This window comes from Aulostomus chinensis, chromosome 12, assembly GCF_037954235.1.
Source record: "Aulostomus chinensis isolate RoL2024-O1b breed Wild chromosome 12, RoL_Achi_v1.0, whole genome shotgun sequence".
In the NCBI taxonomy this organism is placed as follows: Eukaryota; Metazoa; Chordata; class Actinopteri; order Syngnathiformes; family Aulostomidae; genus Aulostomus; species Aulostomus chinensis.
Window position 1 is genome coordinate 14522504 of NC_141331.1, and position 27066 is coordinate 14549569.

Below are 27066 nucleotides of genomic sequence, written 5' to 3' on the forward strand. Positions count from 1 at the left end.
AACACATTTAATACTGCGAGAAAAAAACCCACAAGATTGTATTTTTTTTCCCACAGGGAAGTCATTTTTGATCGAGGGAAGATGTTCTTACCCTCCTGGAATTCTGACTTGACTCTGACGTATGTGGTGGACTTGACTCCCTCTCCTACAGAGATGCTTCTCTTCTTGAGTGCAGCAACGGTCCTCTCCGCCTGCATAGAGATGAGAACAACTGCATTCAACCCCACTGTGCAAAAAACAAACCAGCATCTCCCATCAAAACACAGTTCTACAAATATTTGTAATGAGGAGACCTTTAGAGTACCTTTTTCTTTAACCAATCCATTGTTTTCTCTGGACTGTATCGATGAAACTTCAGGCTTCCCACCTCTGGTAAATAAATCAACACCAGCTGGCTCAATGAAAATGTTAGCTTTTACTAGCAGCGTCAGTTTACTTTTCCATGATTTGATGAGATTACAGGATCAAGCTCAACATATCAGGACCTCAGCTTTACACGACTGCACATAGCTAATGCTTTCATCATTTATTTCAAACGAGGAGGTAAATGTGAATCCTCCATTTTAATTTGGAAAGAGATTTAAACCATCAGAACGCGATTAACAGCTTTGACGGCTCCAGGTAACATCCACCAACCCTCGTTAGTATCGCGTGTCTCTCTCAGAGTCGGACAGCACCTCTTCAATTTTAGCCTGGACTGGCCTCTCTGTTTGCTTTACGGTGGCAAAATCTCCTCAGGGACACACAACAGACAACAGTGAGAATCTTGTCAAGTTCCAGCTTTCATCCAGAGGGGGTGGGGCTGGAGCATATTGTAGCTTGTGCCTTTTATAGCTTGAACAAGTTGGGCTTGATCCTTCGACAGCTTCAACATATTAGCTTGTCAATGTACCTTTTTCCTCAGCAATGTGGTGCAAGGAGGCCAACGAGCGACTGCAGCTCAGCAGCTTTGAGCACTCTGGAAACTCTTCATCCATCACCACTTGATCCACAGGCTGGAACTTCCCCTGAACAGCAGATGACATCAAACTGTTAAAGTTTGGGATTTTGTGTATCATGGTGGAGTTGCAACTTTGATTAATGGAGAGAACTGAGGTAAGGGACGCGCGATATAGACAAACGATGAAGTCTTCCATCATTTGTCATTTTGTTCGACAGGATATATCACGATACACTCATTGTTCTCTAATACAAGAAACCTGTGTGAGTGCCAGTGCGTGAACCAGACTAGTCTTTCATGCTTTGTTGTCTCCTGTAAGGATCAGCGAAGGTCAGCAATGGGCATCTCGTGACTTATTCAACTGAGTCAGGAGTAAATGATAAACACAAGCACGCCAATGTATTGTGATACTATGTCGTGTCATTTTTACAAACTTGTTAACAAATATGTCGAATTGTAATATTGCTGCTAACTATGTGCACTTTAAGATTCCATTCTGGGGCAATAATCAGCAACATAATGACAGCAGTGAAATAAACCTTCGTTTTTCTTACTTCTTTTCCAGATTTGATCAAATAGGGCAGAATTAGAAAGAGAGGATCCATCGGTGTGACAAACAGGAGTCTCCCATCTGTTGATAAAGATACACCTGATAAGCGAGCGACAAACTTTCAGCCAACGCCACCGTACAAATACAAAAACTCTCTGAAATCTTCACATCGTTCTAATAATGAGTTCCCCCAACCCCCCACCAAGTTAAACAAAAAGCTGGCGGTAGGTTTGTCGTGTTCTTGCTGAGGGGCAGTAGGAACGTGTGCTCCACCCTCGAGAACAATTTAACGCTAATATTGACACATGTTCAGCGATACGTTTTTGAAGTAGCCAGGGAATTTATGATAAGGTTCCAAGAATCATGTACATTTACGGTGAGAGGGTATGATACACGAGTGCTGTGGTGGCGGTCGTGTGGAGGAACCGGAGAGTGCAGAAACATTTTGATGTCATTTGATGTTCTTTCCAAGCGAATCCAGGGTGACTCTGGATGTAGGTCAGGTGCGTTTATACGGCGACGACAACAGTGCAGAATCAGATTTTCGATGATTGACTTCAAGCTTTCTACTACGCTGTGTAAATCACTTCACTTAACACAATTAGTCACTGACTTTAAAAACGTCCCACTTGTTTGTTGAGGCTTCTTATCAGGCTCTGGAAACAAAAGTGTGTCTAAACAGATGAACTGGTTTTATCTTTCCTTCATCTGGACTGAATTAAACATGCCGTATCCAGACTCCAGATGAGTTTGGGCTTTTAGGGATGGGTGAGATTTATCTTGATTATCTTCATTTCATTATCTTAAGAAGTAATGATTATAATTAAAAACAAAATTCCATTCATAACCCCGCTTTACTTCAGTGGCTCTATTAGCTGCATCAAGCTGCCACGGCATATGTTGGTTTGTCCCAGCCTATAAATGCTGCTGAGGGGAACCGAGTGTAACACGAACCGTCTTTGCCGTCCTGTTCTTGTGATGAAGCTGTGATCACGTCGATGACGAGTACTGACACTCACCTCTTTGTACTGTCTGGCCAATGAACCACGAGCGGTTATCTTCAATGAATGCTTTGACTTCATAAAGCTGCACATCACCGCTGCCCAGCATGTACACAGACGCTGCACCTGCAACAACACAACGCGATACTTCACCGGCACCTCACACTCACAAGATACAGATTTATCAGAAGACAGAAACTCAGAGGGAACGAATGTTATTCTGAAGGATGATTAATCATATTTTACACACATTCTTATGTTAATACACACCAAATATGTATATATTACTGTTCATTTGTGTATTTTTATTGATAAATTCCAAGATGGCATCTTAAAATTTGTCTTATTAACAATCCAAAACCCCAAATATATTAAAGCTAAAAATGTACAATACGGGCCAGACCAGGTCATCTTTTCAAACCTGATCTACTTGATCCAGCCAACGTACAACAAAATATTACACATTCATGGTCAAAGGACTGATTCATAAAGCACTTTTTACAGCATTAAATGTATTTTGCTGTGTTTCAGCTGTAGAGGATCTTAATCTCAGCAAGTAATGTTAAGATGGCACAAACCTTTAAAGATAAATGATTTGTAAGAGCACTTAAATACATAATATAGATTGTTTATTTTGAGTCGCCTCATAAAAGAAGGACTCATTTGAAAATCTCCAACTTTAGATTCTCAAGATTTACTTCTGTAATGATATTCATATATACATTATGTTTAGGAAACACGTAGGAGGCAGTGGACTGAGAAAACAGCCAATCAGAAGACTCAGAGGGTTTAGTAGCAGCCTTTCATTGACATTCACAGGAGAGAACAGCTATACCTGTTGAAGGATTCCTTAGTCTCACAAAAGTTGGGTCACTGTTATTCTTCTGTGTGTCGATGACAGAGTCTGGACACCAAAACAGAAGTCACACGTGTAAGTGAAAGGTCAATCCTAAGGACTTGGAATTCATATTTGCGACTCTTAAAAGGTGGCGATCGCATGTAGCAGAGTAGCGCTAGCACAAAACTGCATGTTGTTCGAGCTGAAGGCTAATAATTAATTTCTAGCAAGCTAACTTCGGTGGCTTTAACTTGAAAACATCATGTTACGGCCTGACGTTACCTGCGGCAATAACAACCCAGCTGTCATTTTGTAGGTTAGGCGTTCTCTTTTTCTTAGCAGTCATATCGGAATACTACACAATACAAACTAAATATATGTTTTTTGTCTCGCTGCGTTGTTGAATACCAGTCGCCCTTCTTATTCTAAAAACAATACCATGGACGGGAACCGCTCGGCCCACCGACTCGTCATGCTACTTCCTTAGCTCAGAAAAGGCGCCCTCGTTCCCAACTGCCTCCGGTTTTTTTCGACAGGGGTGAAAAATCGGACGTCATCGGGCACAGCTGCTACTGTGCGTGAGATTCCGCTCGGTGTTTAAATAAAAACACATTAACACATTTTAAGAGAAGCACCGTATTATGACATTCAAACACAGCAAACAAAGCTGCCAAAAAAACACTCATAATTCATTCGGTAATCCCCGTTTGTAATGCAGTGGCACAATCTGAAATGACGTCAAGCAACGTGCAGCTTCCCAGACTCTGCAGTTTCCCAGCACGGCCACCAGAGGTCAACCAAGAGCTTTGGTGAATTCTTACACCTCTATAGGACGGCGTTTTAATTCGTGATGCATCGCACTTCATTTATAATTCTGATATTTCTGTATTGTTTCCACAAACACAAAAAAGTCCGATCTCATGTGTAGAAATCAGGGTGAGCAGTTATTATTTGGCAAACTGACCCTGGACAGATGGGGGGACCCATCTGTCCTGCTAAGAGAAGGGCATCTCTCACTCTCTAGCTCAGGATATGACACTGTGAGTCCCAGTTGGTTCTCAGTGACTCACTTGTTTTTTTTCCCCCCTAATTGTGGTGATGTGTAGGATGCATGTGTGTGTGTTTTAATCCTTAAATGGTTATAGCTGTGTCATCACTTTGTTTGACTCTCCCTCTGGCTTTTTTTTTTTGTGTGCCAAATCTATGATTTTTAATTAGCTTGTTTTGGTAATGAGGAAAGCATTGATTTGCCTGATGGGTGACTGAGCATTTAAAACATTGCCATACGGTGTCTCTGTATGGGGCAGAGGACCTCGCCATGCTTTTCATTTTAAAATAAAGCTACCAACAGGCCCCCTTTGCTGATTTGAGCAACACATGTCCTGCCGAATAATCTGAAATCAGTGAGATTTATGTTGCTGTAGTCTGTGGCACAGGGAGGGTGGTGAGATATTGTCTGTGAATTACTTGCTTTATGCGTCCCGGGAGTATCATACACAACAGTCTAAGCAGCTAAACAGAATATTCCATGAAAGCTGTCTTTCTTTTTTTGGCTGCTTGAGGGAACGTCTGTGTGTCTGGCTGCCAGGGAGAACAACAGCGGCTTTTCTGCTACGCTGGACCACACACCACCCTAGAGAACTAGAGTCCTCGGTCACCAGCGTGCAGACGAGACGAAAGTGAGTCTAAATTTAGGCCTCGATACGACTTTGTAGACCTCCTGGAACCCAACTCAACAATTTGCATCTATCAAACAATGACAAAGAGATCTCCAACTGTTCCCTTGTTCTCCCCCCTTAAGATTGTTCTTCTCAATTATTCTAATTATCACTCTCTGCTGAGCACATTGAGTGAATATCAGTGGCCTCAGGAGTGTTGGTCCAATGCAGGGTTACAGTTGACATACGGACTCAGCCTGGAGCAAGTGCCGCAGGTAGATTTTCAACTTCGTGATTTGTCTAAGCGTTTACCGAGGAAAAAGTGTTTATCCGCTGCATTAACGACAGTCAAAGCCGCCAGGTGAAGTCAGCTCGACACTAAATAGAGAGACAAGGTCACTTCGTTTTTTTTTTCTCTACAGATCCAGACGTGGGCTGTTAGTTCTCACAGCTGCAAAAGCCACGTTGCCATTTGAAATTCCCTGCAGATGTCAAATCTAGTGAGGAAATAATGCACATACGATGACAGACCTGCACACTCACATCCACACACATAAAAACAGATGTGGAGAGAATTCCCCTTGGCAGCAAGAGCCTTTGAGTCATCATCTGGGATTCCCTCCTCTCACTTCCAAATATGGGTGGGATTGTGAGCGAGCGGGAGGCAGAATGTGGAAGGCAGAGTGGAATCCCCCCTGTGATGTCAGAGCTTTGGAACAGCAAGCTTCATGCTGACTGGAAATGTAAAGGAAGGAATGTCGGGAATGCGAAATTGTCCAACTGCTGTTGTCTCATGAATGTTTGTGATATCTTAGTTAGAGCGCCTCATTTGCCCAGACACACACATTTTTTGCCAGTCCTCTCACTGGAGAGATATTCCTTCCCGTAAAGTAGTGTTCCTCTTCCCCCCGCCTCACAAGTGGGTGACTCCTTATTCCCAGCATTGCTCCGTGTGAGGCCTCTGGGTGAGTGGTATTTTCCTCTCTGTGATGCATCGACTGATGTGAGGTCTTGAAGAGGATCAAGGTTGACTTTTATATTTTAAAGGAGTAGATTTGGACATTTCACCAAAAAAAAAAGAAAAAAAAGAAAGAAAACGCAGCATTAATTTGTGCTGGTTTGGCAAATTTGAATTTTAAGAAGATTTTACCCCAGTATAGTTCTTTTCGATTTGCTTCATTTGACTGAAGGATTTTTTTTTCGAGGCTATAAGTGAAATGTACCAAATGAGTTGGAACCATCAGACCAGGGCCAAGTTAACCTGCCCGGTGGCCTCGGGGGTTTGATGATGTGGTGGCCCCCTTCAAACCCCCACCGTCTTGCCACTGTGTTTCATTGTGAATGTCATTTACCAACCACAGTTACTTGAACAAATCTCAGGTAGGGAAGTAGATGACACAAAATTTTAATAGTTGACATTTGCCAACAAAAATACAGGCTCATGAATGTAAACATTCATTACTCCATGACTCAAAACCCAAACGATAGCAGGTCCTGTAACAACGAAGCATGAGCAGAGATGATGGAGGAGCTAAGAGCTAACACCTTCTAGCGTCTAGCTTTTGTCCTCTATGGCACTGGTTCTCAAATGGGGGTATGTGGAGGTACTCCAGGGGGTAGGTGAAGCTTTACAAATAAATATATAAATATATTTTGAAAAAAGCAGTAATCCTAATAATAATTAAGTCTTGAGCAATAATTATATTATAAAAAGTTTGATAAAATACAAACGTATGTTCATACACTGAATTTTATATTCAGTATTCAATTTTAATATCCTTAAAAAAAACGGACTCTCCCTAAACCAAGTTAGTTTGACCCATTGATCCAGCATCACTCGTCAATAACCTGCCGTTGCCATGACGACGCGCTGTAACGATGGAGGTGTGGCTAAAGCGCAGCAGTGATGCCACTGAAAATACAGAGGAACAAGTGAAAAAGAAGGCGAAACCAGAGCCGACGAAGAACCGAAAGTAGGCACCCAAGGCACTGTGGGTTTTTTTGCTGGGACAAATTAGCCAACGCTAGCAAATCATTGATGTAAGTTGTTTAACTTTAATAAATAAGACACTGATGGCACAGCACTGTAGCTCTTCATTTTCTACCAAAAATATTTTGCCCTTGTTAGGGGTTACTTGTCTGAAAAGTATTTCAAAGGGGGTACATCACTGAAAAAAGTCTGAGAACCGCTGCTCTATGGGAACAGGTTTAATCAACACTCAGTCCCGGGTCAAATGACCTCGCGGCAAAAATAAGTATTTATCGGCTCTGCCTCCAGTCGGCAGGGATCAGAATGCAGAGTCTGAATGAACGTGGTAATTTACGACCAGTTTCCAGCAGTTCCAATGTTGGACACACAAGTTCCTCAACGTTTTGTCATCTTCAACCAAAAATTCAATCCTCCTGCCTTCAAGCAGCGCTCATCATTCAGTCTGCGTTAATATACAAAGAGGTCACTGTCCTCCGTGCTGCTTTTACCACAGCTTCCAAAGATTGTATACAAGCCCAGGATGCCACACTCTGCTGCTGTTTGTCAAAGGCAATCTCTTCTTTCAGACAAGTTGAACATGATGCACCAGAGCAGAAAAAAACAAAACAGAGCAGCACCTTCTGGTCTACGGGAAGAAGGTTTCAAAGAGGTTTCAAAGTCAATTCTGAGGGAACAAGCCACCATTGATCAATACAGTTATACACCAAGAAAAATGGCCACAGAAATTTAAAGGAAAAGGAGGCAAGTCAGCAAATGTAACTGTAGCCAGCAGGTGGCGTGTTGTAAAGTGGGTGAAACTTCACTCCCAGAAAACTAAATGCTGAACACACCAGTGTAGCGGCACTGCTAAACTGTAATCGACTGGAGCAGCGACACTGACCACTTTCTTATCACGCAAAGACACTTTTCAAATGACACAAACTCCACAGAGTAGTTTGCAGCGTCAACAGAGCCAGCGTAGAAGCTGCAAGACCAGCGCTGGTGTAACTAGTCAAGCCTGTGTTTCAGGTGTAAAGCTGTAAAGTTCATGCTGCACATCAGATCTGTATAGACTGCACACACAACTTGCCATCTTAAAGCAGGAATCCTCAAACTGATGGAGTAGGAGTCTCCAAACTATGTTTTATCATAAAACACACACAAGAATTGACACAGGAAATAACAACAACAAAAACTGACCAATAAGTTTCAATTCTGTAGCACAAAAAGACAAATATGAACTTGTGATGAAGTCTGTCAACTTCTCTGTTTCACCTGAACAGGCCTGCATTGAAGGTCACAGAGAGGAAGAGTGCATTAAATAAGGTTTTTTGCACAGACTGGATTGTTCTGATGTGTTTTTCTCCACCTTGTTCACATGCTTCACCCCACCAAGTCTGATACTCCTGATCACACAAAGCTGTTTGGGGAGACTGACATTCTTCCCTTTTTCATTAACCGAGGAAAAAATTGGCAGATTATTTAATCATGAAAAGAATCATTGTATCTCTACATGGACCGCTAATGTGGTCTGATAAAAACATAAACTTCCCAGAATCTCCCATGATCCCTGCCCGTCTCTTCTCTCGCTTTTCCTTCCCTCTCTTTACTCTGTCCCACTGAGTAGACGTCCCGCAATACACCATCCCCAACCCTAATTATTGTTTACAAGGATCAATCTCTCTCGCCCTGTCCCTTTCTACATCTCGCTCGCTCCCTCTCTGTCTCCCTCTCTCTCAGCGCAGGACTACCCGGGACCATAGATGATGTGGTAATTACATCTGCCGACTGCTGGTCTGCCGCAGACGGCTCCGCAAGTCTCTCCGCTCAGAGAGAAATTAGAGGCTGCTCAGCACATGTCCAGGGCTGTAATTAGAATAAGGACTCTGTGTATGAATTGTGTTTATTTGTTTATTTATGAGACCCCGGAATTCCAGAGTACTTATCTTTGTCTCTAGTCGCGGAGGTTGTGTCAGGACAGGAGACAACAGAGCCTTAGAAAGTTTAGAAGAGAATGCAGCTGTGGTGGTGTAGCTCCTCCTCTCAGCACTCAACATACATTGTCCTCGCCGATGTAGCGCGCATGGGTTTGATATTTCTGTGGTAACGTGTTTTTTTTGTCTGTCAGAGAACCACGGAGTGTCAGAGCGGTTGACTTTCACCCGGACTTGTCTGCAAACAGCCCAGGTACCCAGTGGGGTTCACATTGTGATGGCTAAGAAAACAGCATCATCTGCAAAAGCAGAGAAGCGAGGACCTGAGTTCCTCCACCTTTGCACTCAGGATCTCAGGATCGCAACAGGATCTGTGGAGGCAACACCCACGGTGAATAGGTTGGACTTTCTGATGACAATGCACACTCAACTGGACTCTGACTAGTTGCCCGTAACTCCAACCTGTGTTCCACGGTATGCTTGTGCAACCCCGAGGGACAAAACTGCCTTTTCTCATGACCCCCTGGAGCTCCTCTCAGGGGAAAGAGCGGGTCGACCTTCCATGGCTGAGATTTAACAATCCCCAAGACCGTTCTTTTCAATGCATAATCCTTGGTAGCAAAAGACGTCCTTGGTTCTAGTCCTGTCCATCGCAGGTCCTTTGTGTTTGATGATTGCATGCTTCTGGATTGCTTTCTTCTGGCCACTCCAGTTTCCCCACATCTATGTTAGCATCTTGACCCCAAGGAGCTTCTTTAGTACCCTATTTCCTCAAGTCGTGGCTGGGGTCTTTCTTATTGGAGGTAGCGTCTATGAGGGACATGTCTTTCTTTCTTATTTCTCTTTTATTTCCATTCAAAAGTGAATTTATTCACATTTTTGTAAGAAGCCTTATTGTTGTCTTATCTGCCTCTGTCTTTGGGACCAACTATCTCAAAAAAGCAGAGCACAAGGGAAGCTGTGACACACTTAGACAAAGGATTGTTGTCAAAATCAGACTTTCAAGTGGTGAAGACCCTGATTTCTCTTCTTGGAACAAAGTAGGACCTCGCAGACTTTCATCTGTGTAAAAACCTGACTGTAATTTCCCCTTCGAATGAAGTGATAATCCTAGAGGTGCACATGCTTTTGCCTGGATCAGACAGACTGGATCGTTTTCAACAGTAGATAAATGAAATGAAATGAAAAGAGTGTTTTCTTCTTACCTCTGCCAAGTAGGTAACATTTGGGCTGTTTTTCTGTTCGCAGGATTGAATTACAAAATAACAATGGAGCAGGTTTTCACCAGACTTGGGGGAGGTTTAAATGCCGGGGCAAAGGAGAACCCATTCCAAATTATCGTTGGTTTGCCAAAATTAGTAAAAGTACATTACTTAAAATGTCCATTCCACTGCTGTCTGAAAATCATGAGATTATTAACGTGGTAGGGAAAGGGAACTTCTACAATTTGGACTCACTTTGACCACCATAAGTTTACTGGTTACTACCAACTGCGAAGGTTGCTCGACCCGCTTTTGCGATCAACAGTCTTCACCAGGCTACAGAACCCTCGGCCCAGACAAAGTAAAACCCACCATGTCCTCTTCATTTCCAACATAATACAGTCAAGGGGACCCAGAGTTGCTGAGGGGTGCTTCTTCCACTCCCAGATTTACGAGCTGTGCAATGAGACGGTCGACAACTCAAGCCATTAAAAGATTATCTGGATCTTTCACAGGAACACTGGGATCATCTGGAAGCAAAGTCATTATGTTCATTCCTTATAAATCTGCAAGGTGGAGGCTGACACTCAGGGGAAACCAGCAGTCCTCTACGATGTGTTTTAGTGTGTATGCGAGTCACAGTGTGCACCGTGACACGTGTGTAGTTATTTTATATTCCCCTTAAGACATATGAATTTTCCACCGCTGAGAAATCCCATACATGTGCTTGTGTTTATCTCAGCTTAAAAGAAAACCATTTCCATCCTGATCCCAAACCACTGTCATCATGCGCCGTATATCATCTCTTATCAATGATGCTGAATGATTTAACCATTAGAGTGTTTTGAAGCAGCTTCTTTTCCAGCCTGAGCGCTGAAGAGAAAAGCAGATGCTGGATGAGAGCGGAGGACAAGCGGCGAGGCAAAGGTGTTCATGTGGAGGGAGGCAGAGTGACGGCACGGCGGTGACAGGTACCAGATGGCTTGGAGCCCAACGTGTAGCCTTTAACTTACCTCAGAAGATGGATTGACCCAGCTGCTTCATAAAATAACTAATCAGTCTTTTAGTGAAATTGTCCCCATGATGGATCTATGCTTTTATGTCACAACTGTCACTTTTCCACTAAACTAAAACGACTCTTGTCATGATTTCATGTGCGCAGAAGGAGTTTGCATTCGAGTTGGGCTGAATTTCTTGACCCAGTGTACATGATTAATAAACCCATTGCCATTTGAAACAATCATTTTTAAGTGATGCATGAAACGGTGTATGTCAGCAAATATTTATACAGGGGCAAGGATGGATAGTAGGTGTAAGACCACTGACCTCACTATTCGTGACCAGAAAGACAAAGAGAAATTTCCGTGCTATTGGCAATGGCTATTTTACCTGCCAAAACCATTATCTCAGAATGAGAAAAAGTACTCAAATTACAACCAATAAGCTCTTATGACTGGACAACAACAGTCCAATCAGACACTCTCATATCAATTGTAAAATTGATAATTACTCTCCTGACTGGGCCCCCGCTCACTGTCTGCATTTTGTCCTTGGCTTTTCACGGATTAGGGTCTTGGCAGGAACTAGCCAAGTTTAATATAATCGAGAGAAAAAGAAAAAAAAGTCAGTGAATCTGGCGGTGTGATGTCATCACTATGAGACACTCGTGTGATATCATGATTATGAGGTAATGGCGGGAGGGGTGTGTAAGTTTATGACTTTGGCACACGCTCAGATTACCCTCAGCCAACTGCAACAGGGTACTAATGAGAATAGATGGCCTGCCTCAAGCCATCCATGTGTGTTTATGTGTGTATTGCAGGAGACAGAGTGCATGCGTTCATGCTATGATGCATTTATGGTTATTGGCTGAATGATGTAGTCAAGACGGGGTTGATGCAAATGACCTACAGGTACACTCGGGAGGGAACCAGAGACGGGGAGGACAGATGAGGAAAGCATGTGAGTTTCCATGTCCAGTGGGTTTTGAGGTTCCTATTTCTGCTTTAACTCTACAATGTCACTTTGGATAAGGCTGTTAACCAGCAACTTCAAGTGTTTCTGTCTTTCATGTTTGGTTTCCAGCTGCGAAACATCACTAAAGGCAGGCTCAGGCAGGCTGAGATGGAGATATTGATGCTTTTATTTCATCCTGTTTCATCACTTCTTCACGTGCCTCAGCAAAATATCCCCAGTCCGCTTTGTCCAGAATCCTGCTTCTGCTAAGCTACCAACCCTTAAACACTGTACACAAACTATTTCCTCTAGGGATCCATTTTTACTGGCATTTCTGCATCTATTAATTATCTGACAAGGTTCACTGTTATCGAAAATAATCTACTGCAAACGTAAGTTTTGGTTAATTTTTCTCTTGATGGCCTGATGCCCATTAAAGGAATTTGTTAATTTTTCGGGAAATATATTTATTGTCCTAGCTTAGCTGCAGTGAATGCTAGCAATGGGGCATGAGGAAAAACCGTCTCAAAAGTCATCAAAAAAGACTTTATCAGAAACATTCTCTACCCAAATTGATAGAACTAACATTGTTTTGATTAAGATTTGCTGTGAAAAAAACTGTTTAGAGAACTAAGGAAAGAGTAAACCCACCCCCACTGCCCCCCTGCTAGCGTTCATTGCCATTAAGCTAGCGGCCAGCCGTATGAGGAGGAACTGGAGTTCTTTAATGTACACGGAGAGGAGAGAAGGGTATCTTTCCGCTTGTGTTACCCTAAAAAAAACAGCGGACAATATTTTCTTCAAAAGTTGCTGTGTTCCTTTAATCAACAACTAACATGGACATTCTTATGAATGTGAGAAAACAGAATTGCTTCCTGGCGAGCAAGAGTCTAAAGTTTAGTTTGGCCACCATTTATTTAACTTTATTATGGACACTAGCAAACATGGTTGTTACAGCGGCTTAGCGCTCCCGCTTGCTTGACTTTTGACTCCTCGTCTTTTACTGACAGTGCTTTTCATTGTGTTTCGTCACTTGTTTTTAATTTTCGTCAAGCGTGTTGCAGGTACAACTTTACGTGAAGCTTAGTTGCCTTTCTGGACAAAATGGTCCCATAATGAGCTTCATTTGGTGTTTTTTTATTTACCTCGGGATGCGAGCTAGCTAAACCTTTGGCAGCGTGTATATGCTTGTTAACCCATCAACTGACTAAGCAACACATCTGGTAAGTGATTTACACCCCGGTCTTACATAAAAGACCAGAGAAGAAATATAGTACGTTTTCATATTGTTTCTCTTACTGTCAGAGCTCTGCACAGTAACACAGAGTTAAATTAAACTCTGTTCCAGAGTGTGGTTGGTCCCATTTGGAATTGGTGTCAAACTGACACTTGCTGTCATTTCATTTTCTATTTGAATTAATTCTAAATAGAATGAGGAGTTAATTAACACACTTCATATAATGGTATTTAAACTTACAACATGTCAAATGACTCTGGAGTGTGTAAATATTATTTTCAGCCATGTTAATAATTTACTCCTCTGTGACAACAATCCAAGTGTGATTGTGTAAAATGTCAGTGTTCATTAACACTGTACTGAGTTATTAAAAGTTAACACTGGGGGGTCAAATGACTCCAACATATTATAGTTACACATTAGTGTGTTGATAATTTAGTCTTTGGAAGTAAGAAAACTGCTCAGTTTAACACTGCATATTATCAGATAATATAATTCTTATTGAAAATGAACAGCAGCTAATTTTCTCTTTTATCTTCAGTATTGCTTTTTTCCAGAAGCTTCAAGTGCCACAAAATATTTACAATTCAGTTCCAAACTAGCATTGGAATATGTGCGTCCTGTCTGGATGTCACTTTGCCTTAACAGCACAAGGATCGAATTTCCTGTTCAATTTGTCTCACGTTTTACAGATGTTAATTTTCAATCTTTCAGATGGATTTTTCCACTTTGTTCATCAGGATTTCACAGCTGAATAAACGGAGTAGTTGTTCTAAGAAGTTCAATTCAGTTGCCACTGCATCTGCAACATAATGACAGATTTACCAAACCCCTGTCGTTTTTTAAAAAATTGGGAGTAAGTCAGACAGTATGTTGCGTGACTGCTGCGGGTCAAGGACAAACGTCATCTTCTTCATGTTTCCTCATCAGTGAGATCACTTCCCTGTAACTCATCCTCACAAATGTCCTCACCAGATGCTTTTTCTTTTGGTTCAAACGATTCTGCGCAGCAGAGGTAATAACTCATTGGTTCTGTACATTTTACAGCCCTGTCTTCCCTCTAAATGATGTTTGGAACATTGCCTCTTTGAATACTTGAAATCCTTCAAGCCATGTTTCCATTTTCATAATGTTTGCCCTTCTTTATTTGATAAGAAATATGTAATGGTACTCTTTGACAATACTACAACTAACACTGTGTTCACTTCCCACAGCTAGTAGGAGGATAAGGTCCTCTGGCATACATGTCTTCCACCTGTCTGGGTGGTGACGTACAGCTGGGTAGAGGACGACCCGAGTTCCAGTCAGCCTTGATTTGCCTTTAACCTGAAAGTTAGAATGAGAGCTGACAGAAAACAATGAAGATCTCATTCACTCGTTTCATTCCGCTTGCAGCCTCCGAGGATATTTATATGTCATTTTGTCCGCTAAAAGAATGATTCTAGGAAATCTGTGCGTTAACTTGCTTTGCCTCTGTGTCGTCCAGCCTCTGGCATGTTCTGGGAAGGCTGGCTGAAGACCGAGTTGGATGGATTAAGGGATGTTGTCTGGTCAGAGGAGGCTCGTGCGCAGGCTGCACCCACGAGGTAACACACACACACACAAATTAACTTGAGATATACGACAAAAATAATTGTCCATTCAAAGAAGGTGAGGAATGGGAATTTCACCATCATGAAAGGCAGATTTTTCTAAGAATTTTAATTCATTTACTATAAAAGCGCCATCTGGTGTAAATGTGTTCAGTTAAAACAAATCTGTCATGGATTCTGCAGTCCGAGCAACAGTTCGATTTGTCCTCTCTAGATGAGGCAATATAAGGAGTCTCATCCTTCCTACTTGAATTCCGTATCAGTCAATTACACTCATATGCTAGGGGTTGGGAATCGCAGACTGAGTCACAATCTATCACGATATTTAGCCCGCGATAACAAGTGCGTGCTCGCTAATGTGTTGCGTGTCAGTACGTCTCAATATATCGCGATAGCTGAAAAACCGAAGACAAGAATACTCCTTAAAAAGCAGGAATCGTGAACTTCTTTGTTTTATTTTCATATCCGTTTGACAAAATTTCACAACTTAGATGAAATTAATTACAATAAAGTATGAAGCCTCACATTCCAGGCTAAAGTGAACTACACTCCTGAATAACGAACTGAGGTTCTAATTGGATGCTTGACCACTCAAAGCCCCACTGGCCGACGGAGTCTGTAAAGGAGAATCAAATTAATGACAGTGCTCTGAGCCCTTTGGGACGAGGCAACGTTTGAAAAAAAAAACAAAAAACCCCGAAATAAATAAATAAATAAATAAAGCAAGCAATTTTTCTTTTCAAAAATAATTGGAAACCAAAGTGACCTTTATTATAATCTCAAATACATGATGAGTCTCGGTCCCCTTGGGAGAAAATTATAACTGTAGTTGGCCTCTTCATTGGAAAGTGTGGCTGATGTGAAGAGCGGCAGCACATTTTCTACCATCAGAAAAGTTTGTGGAACCATTATTTATTTTTATAAAGTACAGACAAAAAAAAAAGATGCATTGGTTCCTTTGTTAATGTTTTTGCCCTGAACCAGCGAATGTGTATATTATTATAAAAAAAAACTATCAAACGTTTGAATCTTCAGATGCAGTAAATGGCTGAGCAGGAGGCTTCTAGGACACATCAGTTGATCTTTATTATGTAACCCTAATGATAAACAATCAAAGACACAGACGTTGGCGTTTCCTCGTGAAGTTTGCATTTGCAGCTGCAGATTAATTAAACACTTTTTGGACATATTTTAAAACCGTTAATTCTCACCACCTAATTGGTTGCTAAATCTGACACAGCGTGGCCTGTAACGAAGACCTGCTGTGTCGCTGTCAATTACACTGAGATAGAAGTGAAAGTGTGACCTCACCCAAAACGACCACATGTGCCAAAGTCACCCTGCAGAAATGACATCATGGACAATGATGTCATCCCAGGATTCCAGACCCTCTCCCAGTCCCGCTTAAATGCTTTTAGGCTTGGCTGCACACACACACACGCACGCACGCGCGCACACACACACACACACACACACACACACACACACACACACACACACACACCAGCATGTTCACACGCCTGTGCTCGCAGACACAGGCTGGTACATGCACGCGCACATGCACACACACACATGCGCACACACACATGCGCACACATATAAAACCCACTTAAGGAGCCTCGCCCAAGCCTGAGTCGTGATACAAGCAAGACAAACACACAACAGATGCGATAAGGATGTAATTTGGCCTCAGAACAAATAAAGCAAGTCCCCAGAACGAAATATGCCTAATAATAAGCTTGTAAACCTTCTGTAAACCTTTCTGACAGAAGCCAGGCCGCAGCGTCTCGTATTCTGCCGTGCCAGGAAAGAAACGACTTTAAATTAGACTCATAATGTAATCACATCTAGACTGCTTTAAAATAGCTAAGAGACGGCCACTGTGTTAATTTTCTGTGGTTTAGATAAAAGGTTCCTGAAACGACTGGCAGTAAAAGACACGTTTTTTTTCTGAGTGTGTCAAGAGCCATGTGTGTGTTTAGGATGAGGCTTTGATGTTTGCTTTAGTTTCAGAATATTATTATCTGGATTTATGTTGTCAGCGATCAGATGACAATTTGTTGAAACGGTTATGCCTCTGTGCATTTGTTTAGACAGGCTGAGCTAAAAGGTTGTGGTATTATGAACAAACTTTCCCCTCCCCCCCCCCCAAACCTGTACACGGTCTCCCCCGCGGGCTCCGTGCCCAGCGCCTGACCTTAGTAAATATGTGGCTAATTTGAAGCATGTGGCGGCAAATTGGAAACACTGAGCTTTTAAAACTGTGGACTTTTGCACATGCTAATTCCTCCCAGGAGATCCCATCAGATGAAATAATCCAAAACATGTCAATGTATAGGGGCAAAGTTTGGGCCCACCGGGGGGGTGGGGGGGCTATGAGGAGTTTAAAGGTAAATAAGGAGGTGCAGAAGTGCTGAGGAGTGGGTTAAACATGGTGGGGCCTCATTCCTCAATAAGACACCACTGCATTGTTGGCCTCCTTCTTTTATGATTTAACTTTTTACCTGTACTGTCCTGCCCCCCCCCCCCCCCCCCACACACACACACACACCTCCCACGCACAGGTGGAAATTCTTTGTGCTCGGCCTGCTGCTCAAGGGATAGCAGCCTGCTCTGTATAGGATAACAGGTGCATGCAAGGCAGGAATGCACATGCACTTGTTCGTGTGCGTGCGTGCGTGTGTGTGTGTGTGTGTGTGTGTGTGTGTGTGCGTGTGTGCGTGCGTGCGTGTTCTCAATAAGACTCTTTATTTTGAGAAGTGCAGAGAAACAGAAAGAGAAAGTGTGAGCTCTTGGCCCGGTTTCCACATCTCACTCTGAGCGGGAATCCTTGCCCAGCCCCCTCAACACTGCAAAAAATGTTCAGCTCCACCTACTAGATGAGTCAATGTACTTTTGTTTTTCCTCACACTCCCCCAAAAATATTTTCTTTACCTTACTCAAAATAAATGTAGAAGAGACGGCCTCAAAACACAATAAATTGACTCCACAGCAGTTTATCACTGATAAAGATGTTTTATCATAATAGCCTGCATTGTAAAAATTTGAATTATTTCGACATTCAAAAAAGGAAAAAGGAACTTCTGACTTTGTTTTGATTTAATTTGATCTATCGTAGCTGGAAATTACCAGTTGTCCCCCCCCAAAAAAGTTCTGTTTTGCTTGGCAGTATTTTTGTGCTTTCAGAGCAAAATTTGGTTCAGTTCAGTTTTGTTTATACAGCACTAAACCATAACGCAGGTTGTCTCTGGCTATCATACAGTGCAGGTCTTGACCACCCACTTTAAGTGCTCATACAGACTTTTCTTTTCTTTGAGAAAAGGAAGAACCACAGCAGGAATTGACTCATTGTGGGCGGCCATCTGCCTCGACCGGTTAGCTTGAGTGAGAGGGAGGGAACAATGGGACAAATTAGAATTGATGAGTGCAAATGAAATTAATGATTAGAAGAAGAAGAAGAAGAAGTAAATGCTGCAATCACAGATCCAGACTCTACAGTTCCCAAGCCAAAAATATCTACAGGAAGCCAGAGTGGGAGGAGAGTGTAGAACAATGACTTAAGAGGTTCATTGTTTCTCCTTTGGCCGATAATTGTAGTTCAAAAATGATCAATCACCCCAGTCAGAAAACACTGAGAGACCAAGTCTCTCTGCCAAGGAGGTTACATGGATACAGACCAAGAACATCAAAATGCATTCATACATTTTCTTCCCTACAATCAAAAATAGGTGTCACAGACCGCTAAGCCGCAACCCATACCATCGCCTGGAGCTTCATACCTAACTGAATGTTCACAATAAATTTCATCCAATTATGCTCAAGCATTTCTGCGACATCAACAAATATATCGAAAACTGTTTTTCCTGATCCCAGATACAAAATAGGATCAAAACGTTTCTGATAGCTGAAATGTTCTTTTTAACATTTCACACGGACTCAAGGATTTTGATGGAGGTTTGTTTGTTATAAGTCCAGAAAAATGCCCCTAAAGTGTCTGTGGGATCCAGGATCTAAAGATTTTGAGGTATCCTACTGAAAAACAACCAAGTCAAAAAAGGGCAATTTACTGTCAGTGTTTTAAAATTTTTCAGTTAAAGCCTTGCAAAGGCTTATTTTTTGTAGTTTACTCCCCCTCTATACTTGGAACAGGGATTAGAATCCCGGTTTTTCAACAATCTGCAGGATCTCTGCTCCATGTGTTCACAGACACGCTTCCTTGTTGGTCTAAACTTAGCCCTTATCCCTCCACCTCAGGGCTGGAGCAGGTGGAGGTGACAGGGGCCCTGGCCTGTGCTCAATGGACAGACGGGTGAACTCCATGACCAAAAATCCTGAATCTCACAATATTGTTGTAGACCTGATAGCAAAATTCTCACCTCAGCGCACACACACACACACACACACACACACACACACACACACACACACACACACACACACACACACACACACACACACACACATGTCCTAGAGCGATTTTTATCGCGTCATGCTTTTTTATAATCCCAGATTGAAAACAACTGGCAGACTTGGAAGCCACTTATCAAAACTCCTCACCACATGAAAACCTGCAACTATTCCACCAAATTTTAAGACCTGCAACATGTAATTTGAGACCAGCTTTTGTGGGCAAACATTCTCCCAAGCACACTATTGTCCCCTCCACAGAGGAAAGAAAAGAATACATCGAAATGCTTTACCTTTCCACCATTAAGAGTGGAATATCTACAGCTATGCAGGATGTCTATCCTCACCGCTCCTCGTCTCAGAAACTTGCTGATCCCTACATTGCTGGCCCATTCACCATGATGACATCATTGGTTCAGGCCGTGCCAACTGTGCTCAATAAAGCTCAGGCGTGTTTCAGTGGGAGTGCCTCTGCTGCACACCAAGTTTTTGTCATGACAAAAATTTGATAAATTCTCACCAAGTTGTTATGAAGAAATTGCATCATGACAACAATATCTTCTCATTTCTATAGAAATAGAAATGTTTGCAGTGGTGGAAAAGTTTGACATTTTAGAGAATTATACTTAATTACCTTTTTGCAAAAAAGTTTAAAAACTGACACCTCTGTCGTGTCTCATTTATCCCGGCTTAGCATAGTTTAATATAGTTGGAAAAAATTCCAAATACAACAAAAATTATGAGCCGCTTGTGAAGAAATACAGGTTCAAAGTGTAGTCATTTACCTCCATGTACGTAGGGTGTTGCTGGGTTGCTTTCACGCTAGTAGCGTTTGATTTAAATGGAACTCGTGAGCTTTTGTATCTGACATAAATCTCTAATCCCATAGTTATTCTAAGCAAGTGATTATGTTAACTAAAAATACGAGAGCGTTTTTATCTGAGGAGACAGTGTCCTTTGACTTTTGACCACCAAAACACTTTAAGTTCATCCTTGAGTCCCAGTGGATATTTGAGCCAAATGCAAAGAAATTCTGTCCTGATGTTCTTGAGATATCGTGTTACGAAAATTGTACAGAGGGGCAGACAACAAGAAACATTATGCCGGCAGCCTGCAGCTGTCACATTCATAAAACTATGCAGGTACTTTTACGATAGCTGTGTTGTTTTATCAGAGTTTTGACAGTTTGGTCCAACTGTGTGTATTCCTGCCATGCTATAAGTTAGCAAGTAGCTTCTTTTTTTAACTGGTGATTGTAAGGAACTGACAGAGGACTGAATAACATCTGCTTTGATTGGAGTGTGTGTGGAATATGAATGAGTAGCCAGTGCTCTCAGAGCATCGCTGAGACTGAAAACATCGGGAAACAGCTAGCATGGCCCTGCTCAGTTAGCAAAAATCAACATGGGTTTTATCTCATTGCTGTGTGGTTTTACGGGATCATTTTGGGATGGTCTGTTTGCTTCTCCTGGCCAAGAAATATCCAAACAGAACCTCTGTATAACCCCAACATATTGTTCACAATAGACACAATATTTTAGAATTAGAAGAAACTCCCTTCAGACAGCGCTCACTTGCTGCTTGTTCTGTCTTAGTGCAGAGCTAAGCTAACTAGCTGCCGACTAGTAGCTTCTTATTTGGTGTACAGACATAAAAGTGGTATTCATTTTTTTAGCAAGTAAAAAAGCGTAATGGACTAGTCCTTTGCAGTCGTGTGTTTATCAGAATTCTGCACCAGACAGTGGAGTCTGAAATCTAAGCATGTTAACAGACAATGGAACAGACGATCTGTTCTGGTTTTCATCGTAATGACAGTGTATGTCTGGGCTTTGTGGTCTTCAGAGTTGCACCACTGTTTTGTAATTAAACTAACTTGTCCCTCTGAGCCCATCCCCTCCCTCACATCACAATACTACCGTTGTAAAGACTGGCTCGCCATTCTTTGTATATGTGCTCGCTTCTGTCTGGCACTCCGTTTATCTCTCTCCTCTTTCCAAGTACTTGTGCTAGCACGGCAGTTTGGCCGGTGGTCTGGGAATAGCGGGTGTGTGTCAAACAGCACCTTCCCTCTGAGGAGGGAGAGGGAGGGCTGCAGGGGGTGGAGGAAGAGTGTGTGGGGCACAAACACACATACACTGCATGGTGATGTCATCTTAAATGACATCATCCCATGGAGGGGAGCCAAGGGACCTGATGGGTTAGCATCCTCCAGTGAGTAAAGGGGAGAAAATTAGAAGGAGACAGACGGAAAAACAGAGAAAGAAGGGAATGGACAATGTGAGAGAGACTGTGACTGGGATCTGGATTTCCTTCCTTTGTTGTCTACATGTCTGCGTCTCGTTCTCATGGTCTTTCCTGAGCTCCACGTCTCTTTTAAAAATACTTGCTTCATTTCCATTTGCAGGTGCTACAGTCCTGAGGGAAGCATGCATGAGTGCAGCTAAAGTGCAGCTAGAGTGGCAAGTAAATCAATACCAGCGGGATGATATAAACACATGCATCACGCACGGAATATCACGCCAGACATTGCACGCACATACAACTGCAGTGTATGCAAGCTGTATGTTTTCCACACACATGGCCACGCAGGCACCCACAAATAAACCCGCTCACACATATTGGGTTCTTGTGGGGACACCTGTGTCTCTGCGTGTTTCCATTGTTGTCCACTTGGCTGTGCTGTGCTCCACACTGTGCTCCCTGCATGCCCATCTGAAACCAGACACCTATGGGCCAGCATCCTATTTGAATAGGCGTCTTCTCTGAAGCCGATGATGAGGACGTTCCGCTAACAAAAAAACAAAACCAAAAAAAAAAACCCTTATCTTTTTTTTTGCTGTGATGACAAAATTATGATTAGGCCCACTTTTCTTTGTCGCATGTGGCATCTTTTAAATACTATGATGAACTGCCAATAAGACTCAGATGAAAGCTGGTCTTTCTAATACGTGATGATTCAATCTTTCTTATCGCTCTGTGCTCTCAGTGGCAAACTGACTCAACAGTCTAAATAGAGAGGCATGCAGTGTGGGACAGAGGGAGGGAAGGAGGGAGCAGGGATGTGAGTCCTTACAACAGTAAAGATTTGGACAAAATAACAAGAGGACATAATTCTGTATTAGCATCTATTCTTGGCAGAAATGTGAGTCACATCAACAACAGCACACGTGATGGAAGCTACATTATTTGACAACCTCAAATAAGTAACAATCAGTGTGAGATAACAACAGAGACACACCAATTATCAGATTCGTTATTGCCGACTGACATGTAACAGCAGCAACACTTTCTAAAAATGCCTGTAGAAAATGTCTTTATCCAGCTGTACGCTCCGTAAACCACAAACACTGACCTACTTGGTGCACCTGAATGGTGTGGATTATATTGGTAGATGTGCTTGAGAGTTAGCAAACAGACATTTTTTGGACAGTTTTGCTGATGTTTGCCATCGCTCAGCGTTAGCTTCATGGTAGATATAAGTGTCTGGCTCCTTCTGCATCCTGAAGTCACACAGAAGTGATGCAGGAGGGAAAAGAACCATCTTTCTGAGCTTAAGTCAAACTATTTGTGATTACTTGAAAGGCAAACTACACTTTTTGGATGAAGTATCGCTTAAATCTGCCTTCACTTTGTGTGGTACTTTGCTAGAATGAGTAAACGCTCTCCCACCTCTGACATGTTGTACATAATATATGAACCACACTCTCACACATAACATGTTTAAATCAAATCTAAGCTTTTGGGGTTGAGGTGCTTGTCAAGATGTAAATGTTTACATAAGTCAGATCAAATTGCATTAGGGTCACCCCACACATGGCTATTTTTGGACTTGTTCTGTGTGTCTATGTCCATCGCAATCACCATCCACCCTTCGCTACCTTTTTCTCCGCAGTATTGGTATGGCAACATTGGCACAGGCACTCCTACTCTCTTCCGATCTTAGTCATAGTCAATCGTGCTCGAGTCCTCCAACAGTTGATATGTTTGCTCACTTCCGTGTGTTTTCTCTCCTCGCCTTTACCACTCACGCACATGCAAATGGAGCCTAAAGCCAGCTCACGGATGGGAAGAAAGAGGATCCCGTGTTTTTATTCATATTAAACGTTTCAATGTTGTATGATGGTAAGGTTAGTAGGTCCCAATTAGTCCTTCCATTCAGGTTTTGTGGCTCAGGTCACCAAGCTACCTGATGATTCTCATTTTCCTGAAACGTACACAACAGGGAACTTGGCAGGAGCCTTTTGTCTCTGCAAGTGTGCATTCTGAGCGTTTGTGTGTGACGTCCTTTCAACCTGCTTATCTCCTGTAATACACAAGATCAAAAAAATGAAACAATTCTGCACTGCTCATTCATTGACCATCATAAAACTGCCCCTGTACTTGAATTAAATCTCCTTCCTACGTTTAAAACACCTTCATCCTTTTGCAGAGCCACATGACATTATTTAAAAACAACTTGATTTACATCACACTTTTCTGGCTTTATGGCGCACAGAGGGCTTTACAATGGTGCCTCTTTTACCCGCTCAGCTAACTCAATTAGGAGTTCAGTATTTTTCACAGGAATTCTTAAACATGGATGAAACAGGGATCAAACCAGTAATCTTTGCATTACTAGACAGCCACTCTGCCTCCTGAGCGCTCCCGGGTGAGCTGCCACTCTGAGTATGAGACATACCAAAGACCACTTTGCAAAGTATAAAAGAAGTAAAACAGGGTTAACATCATCAAGGTGTGTGTGTGTGTGTGTGTGTGTGTGTGTGTGTGTGTGTGTGTGTGTGTGTGTGTGTGTGTGTGTGTGTGAGAATCAGTGGTGTGGGACATGGAAGTAGGGGAGTGAAGAGAGAGAAGGCTGACATGGGAAGGGTGTAATCCCTGGGCACACCCTGCCCAGGGGTCCCAGGTGATGGCCCTGGTTGCTCTGCCCACCACGCACACTCAAGGTAGAGGCAGCGCAGAGAGCAAGCACCGAGTGTGTGTGTTTGTGTGTGTGTGGGGGGTGTCCAACACCCCCAGATGGATCATGCCTTCAATGATTCATGAGTGTCAGAGCAAAGCTGGTCACTCCAAGATGAGCAGGCTTGATTGAAGCAAGTAGAACATTATGGCTTTTATCTATTTATCTATTCATTCGTATTTTTTGGAAAGATTTTTTTTCAAAAAGCTTAAAAATGTATTTTCAGATGCTGCAGGCCTCAGAAAGCAGAATAAATTTGTGTTTTATTGCTCATTTCTTGAGACCTTTCACTCAACTTCCACTTCCGTGAACTTCCACCACATCGAGCTTTATAAACGTAGTGTTATCTGCTCTCTTAAACTCTTAATGTATCTCACTGAAGCTGCACTCAAGTGCCTTCTAATGTGGCACAGACTGTGACAGACACAAAGACGGGAGGAGAATAAGGAGACCTTTGAACCTGAGCAGGCAATTTGCCATTAAAAGCATAAATGGAGGGGCTCTGTGTGCTCTCTGAACCCACCCCTCTGACTAAATGGTTTATTTAAGGGGACAAATAGGTCAAACGGTCTCTAATTATGCCTTAATTGAAGGCAAAGATTTTCCTCTCCTGCTTTTCTTTTCTCCATGTGTGAGGGAGCAGCATCGTTCCAAATCACCAACCAGCGGTCTCCGGTGACCTAGTTCTGCCTGGGACACAGGACCCCTTAGAAGGCACAGGCCTGCTGTCTTTTGGGCCTGAACATAAACATTAACTGCGAGTCGAGCTGTAGAACCTCTCCGGCTGACGACCCTATTGATCGAGGATGTGCCCCAAGCTCACAAAGATCACATGGAGAGAGGCAGATTACGCCCGCGTGCCGCCTCTTTCATGCAAAGTGTGCAGCACCACTGTTGAGAACACTGGGACTTAATGTAATTTACTGTCAAGTCACTCTGAGATGCGGGGAAATTCTTTAAAGTCTGACCTACATTTTATCCGTGGGCACAAACAGGTTGTTTAGAAACTTTTATTACATTCACACTACAGTAATAACCCAACAGAATCTGATGTTGAGGCTTTGTATCAGTGTGTCTTTACCCACACAAACTGTTGGGTTTCTCCCTCTGACTGTAAAGACTCCGCCCACACAATATGGCCTGGCTGCCCTCAGATTCTAAATATCTAAACCAGCTTTGAGAAAAAAGGCGTGAGGACTTCTTAAACACTTGCACTTTTGAGTTGGAAAAAAATGTTTTGGACATTGCAAAGTTGCATTGCAAACAGCTCAAGGTCGCTGTTTAATATAAATGCAGCAATAAAATTGAAATCAAGTTTGCATGAAGTTTTTGTTTTTCACGGATAATTACGGTCCTGATATGAACCAATGAGCGCTTCATCCACTTTTCCTGTATTGAGACGGATCCCTTTTACGCACATCGAGGTTCAAATTTTCCAGATATAAGTATAAAAAAAGTAAAATCACAAATAATCATCAACGTAAAGTTCAAATCACACCCGTTTTTTTTTTTAGAGCTCCCTTGTTTTTGTTCGATGACCTTAAAAGTTGAACCGCAGCACATCCGGTTCTTGCGCCTGATTACTCTCCTCTTCTTTGCATTCTGACTGTGCATCAGCCCACACATCGGGCAAATATTCAAATACTGCTGCATTACTGCGAGGGTAACACCCCCAAATACACACAGAGAGAGAGAGAGAGAGAGAGAGAGAGAGAGAGAGAGAGAGAGAGAGCAGTTCAAGTTGATCAGCTCTGCCAGCTTATCAGTTTAATTTGCGCAGCGGACGCTGGAACCTGCAGGTAGGTTATCAGTGAGACGCAGCCATTACCAGACAAAACATTGCCAGACAATTACATTAGATATATTTAAGACTCGGCTTTACGACGTAAATCAGTCCAATCAGAGTTTTTTTTCGATTGAACTCCATTCAAGAGTGAATTGGTAGTGTCAGAGTCAAGAGACAGAATGAGTTTGAAACGGTCTCATGACAATTCATGTGTAGTTTTATCAGGCTGCCGAGGACAAACCCTGACTCAAGCCCCGTTCACAGTTCCTCCAGCATAAAAAAGTCCTTCTAACAAATGGCAACTTCAGTAACTTAAATTGTAGAGCAAAGATTGCGACGAATTCCTTTCATGGAAATATGTATTCTGTTTTCTCACTGTGTTTCTGCGAATAATCCACTTGAGTGATTAGCGTGACAGTGAAGACTTGTTGACCCCACGGCTGCTGCTGCGCAACAAGACACGACACTGTTTAAAACTTGATATTTTAAAGCTACCAACCAGCCGATTTAACGCCATTTTGACGCAAGTAACAGCTTTTAGAAATCAGGCGCAACAACATTTTCTTCCCTCGGTCATCAAAGTTGGGTGGACGCTTCACACACTTCCCTTATATTTGCAGGTCAGATGAAATACTTAGTTGAAATCTGTTGAAATCTTATTTCCTCTTTAGGACGTCGGTGAAATGCTTCTCATCAGAGTTCATGCACTGACAAAGCAGAAGTTCCCGGTGTGTTTTACGCATGCAGACTTTTTTTTCCCTCCCAAAGCCACATAATTATATTTTGTGTACACGCATTCTGCTTTTAGGGCTATAAGCTATAGAGGTATACGTGTCTACTTTTTATCCAGCAAGTCTGATTTATTTTTTATTTTTTGTACAGCAGGGGCACGGGCCTGAACCAGCAGGCCTGGTGTAGCTCGATAGATTATTTTTTAGGGTTTATAATTATTTGAAGTGATTTAGCTGACACACACACACACACACACACACGCACACACACTTTTAGGGTTATGTGTAGGGAATACCATTCGGTCCAG

At 42.4% G+C, this 27066-nt stretch overlaps 1 protein-coding gene across 3 annotated transcripts in view; it reads right to left on the minus strand.

Annotated features, from left to right (window-relative positions):
- Window positions 1–27066, minus strand: part of rnaseh2b (ribonuclease H2, subunit B) — a 40743-nt gene that overhangs the window by 1015 nt on the left and 12662 nt on the right. The window contains exons 1-7 of one of the 3 annotated variants that reach the window (XM_086220339.1): window positions 3612–3975; window positions 3327–3395; window positions 2510–2617; window positions 1495–1571; window positions 893–1007; window positions 305–369; window positions 92–191 (exon numbers count right to left, since the gene is read on the minus strand). In XM_086220339.1, the coding sequence (XP_086076465.1) occupies window positions 92–191; window positions 305–369; window positions 893–1007; window positions 1495–1571; window positions 2510–2617; window positions 3327–3395; window positions 3612–3675 (598 nt within the window). In that variant the 5' untranslated portion in view covers window positions 3676–3975. Of the gene's footprint in view, window positions 1–91; window positions 192–304; window positions 370–892; window positions 1008–1494; window positions 1572–2509; window positions 2618–3326; window positions 3396–3611; window positions 3976–27066 lie in introns of those variants that run through there. The other 2 variants (XM_086220340.1, XM_086220341.1) reach the window with 2 other exon arrangements.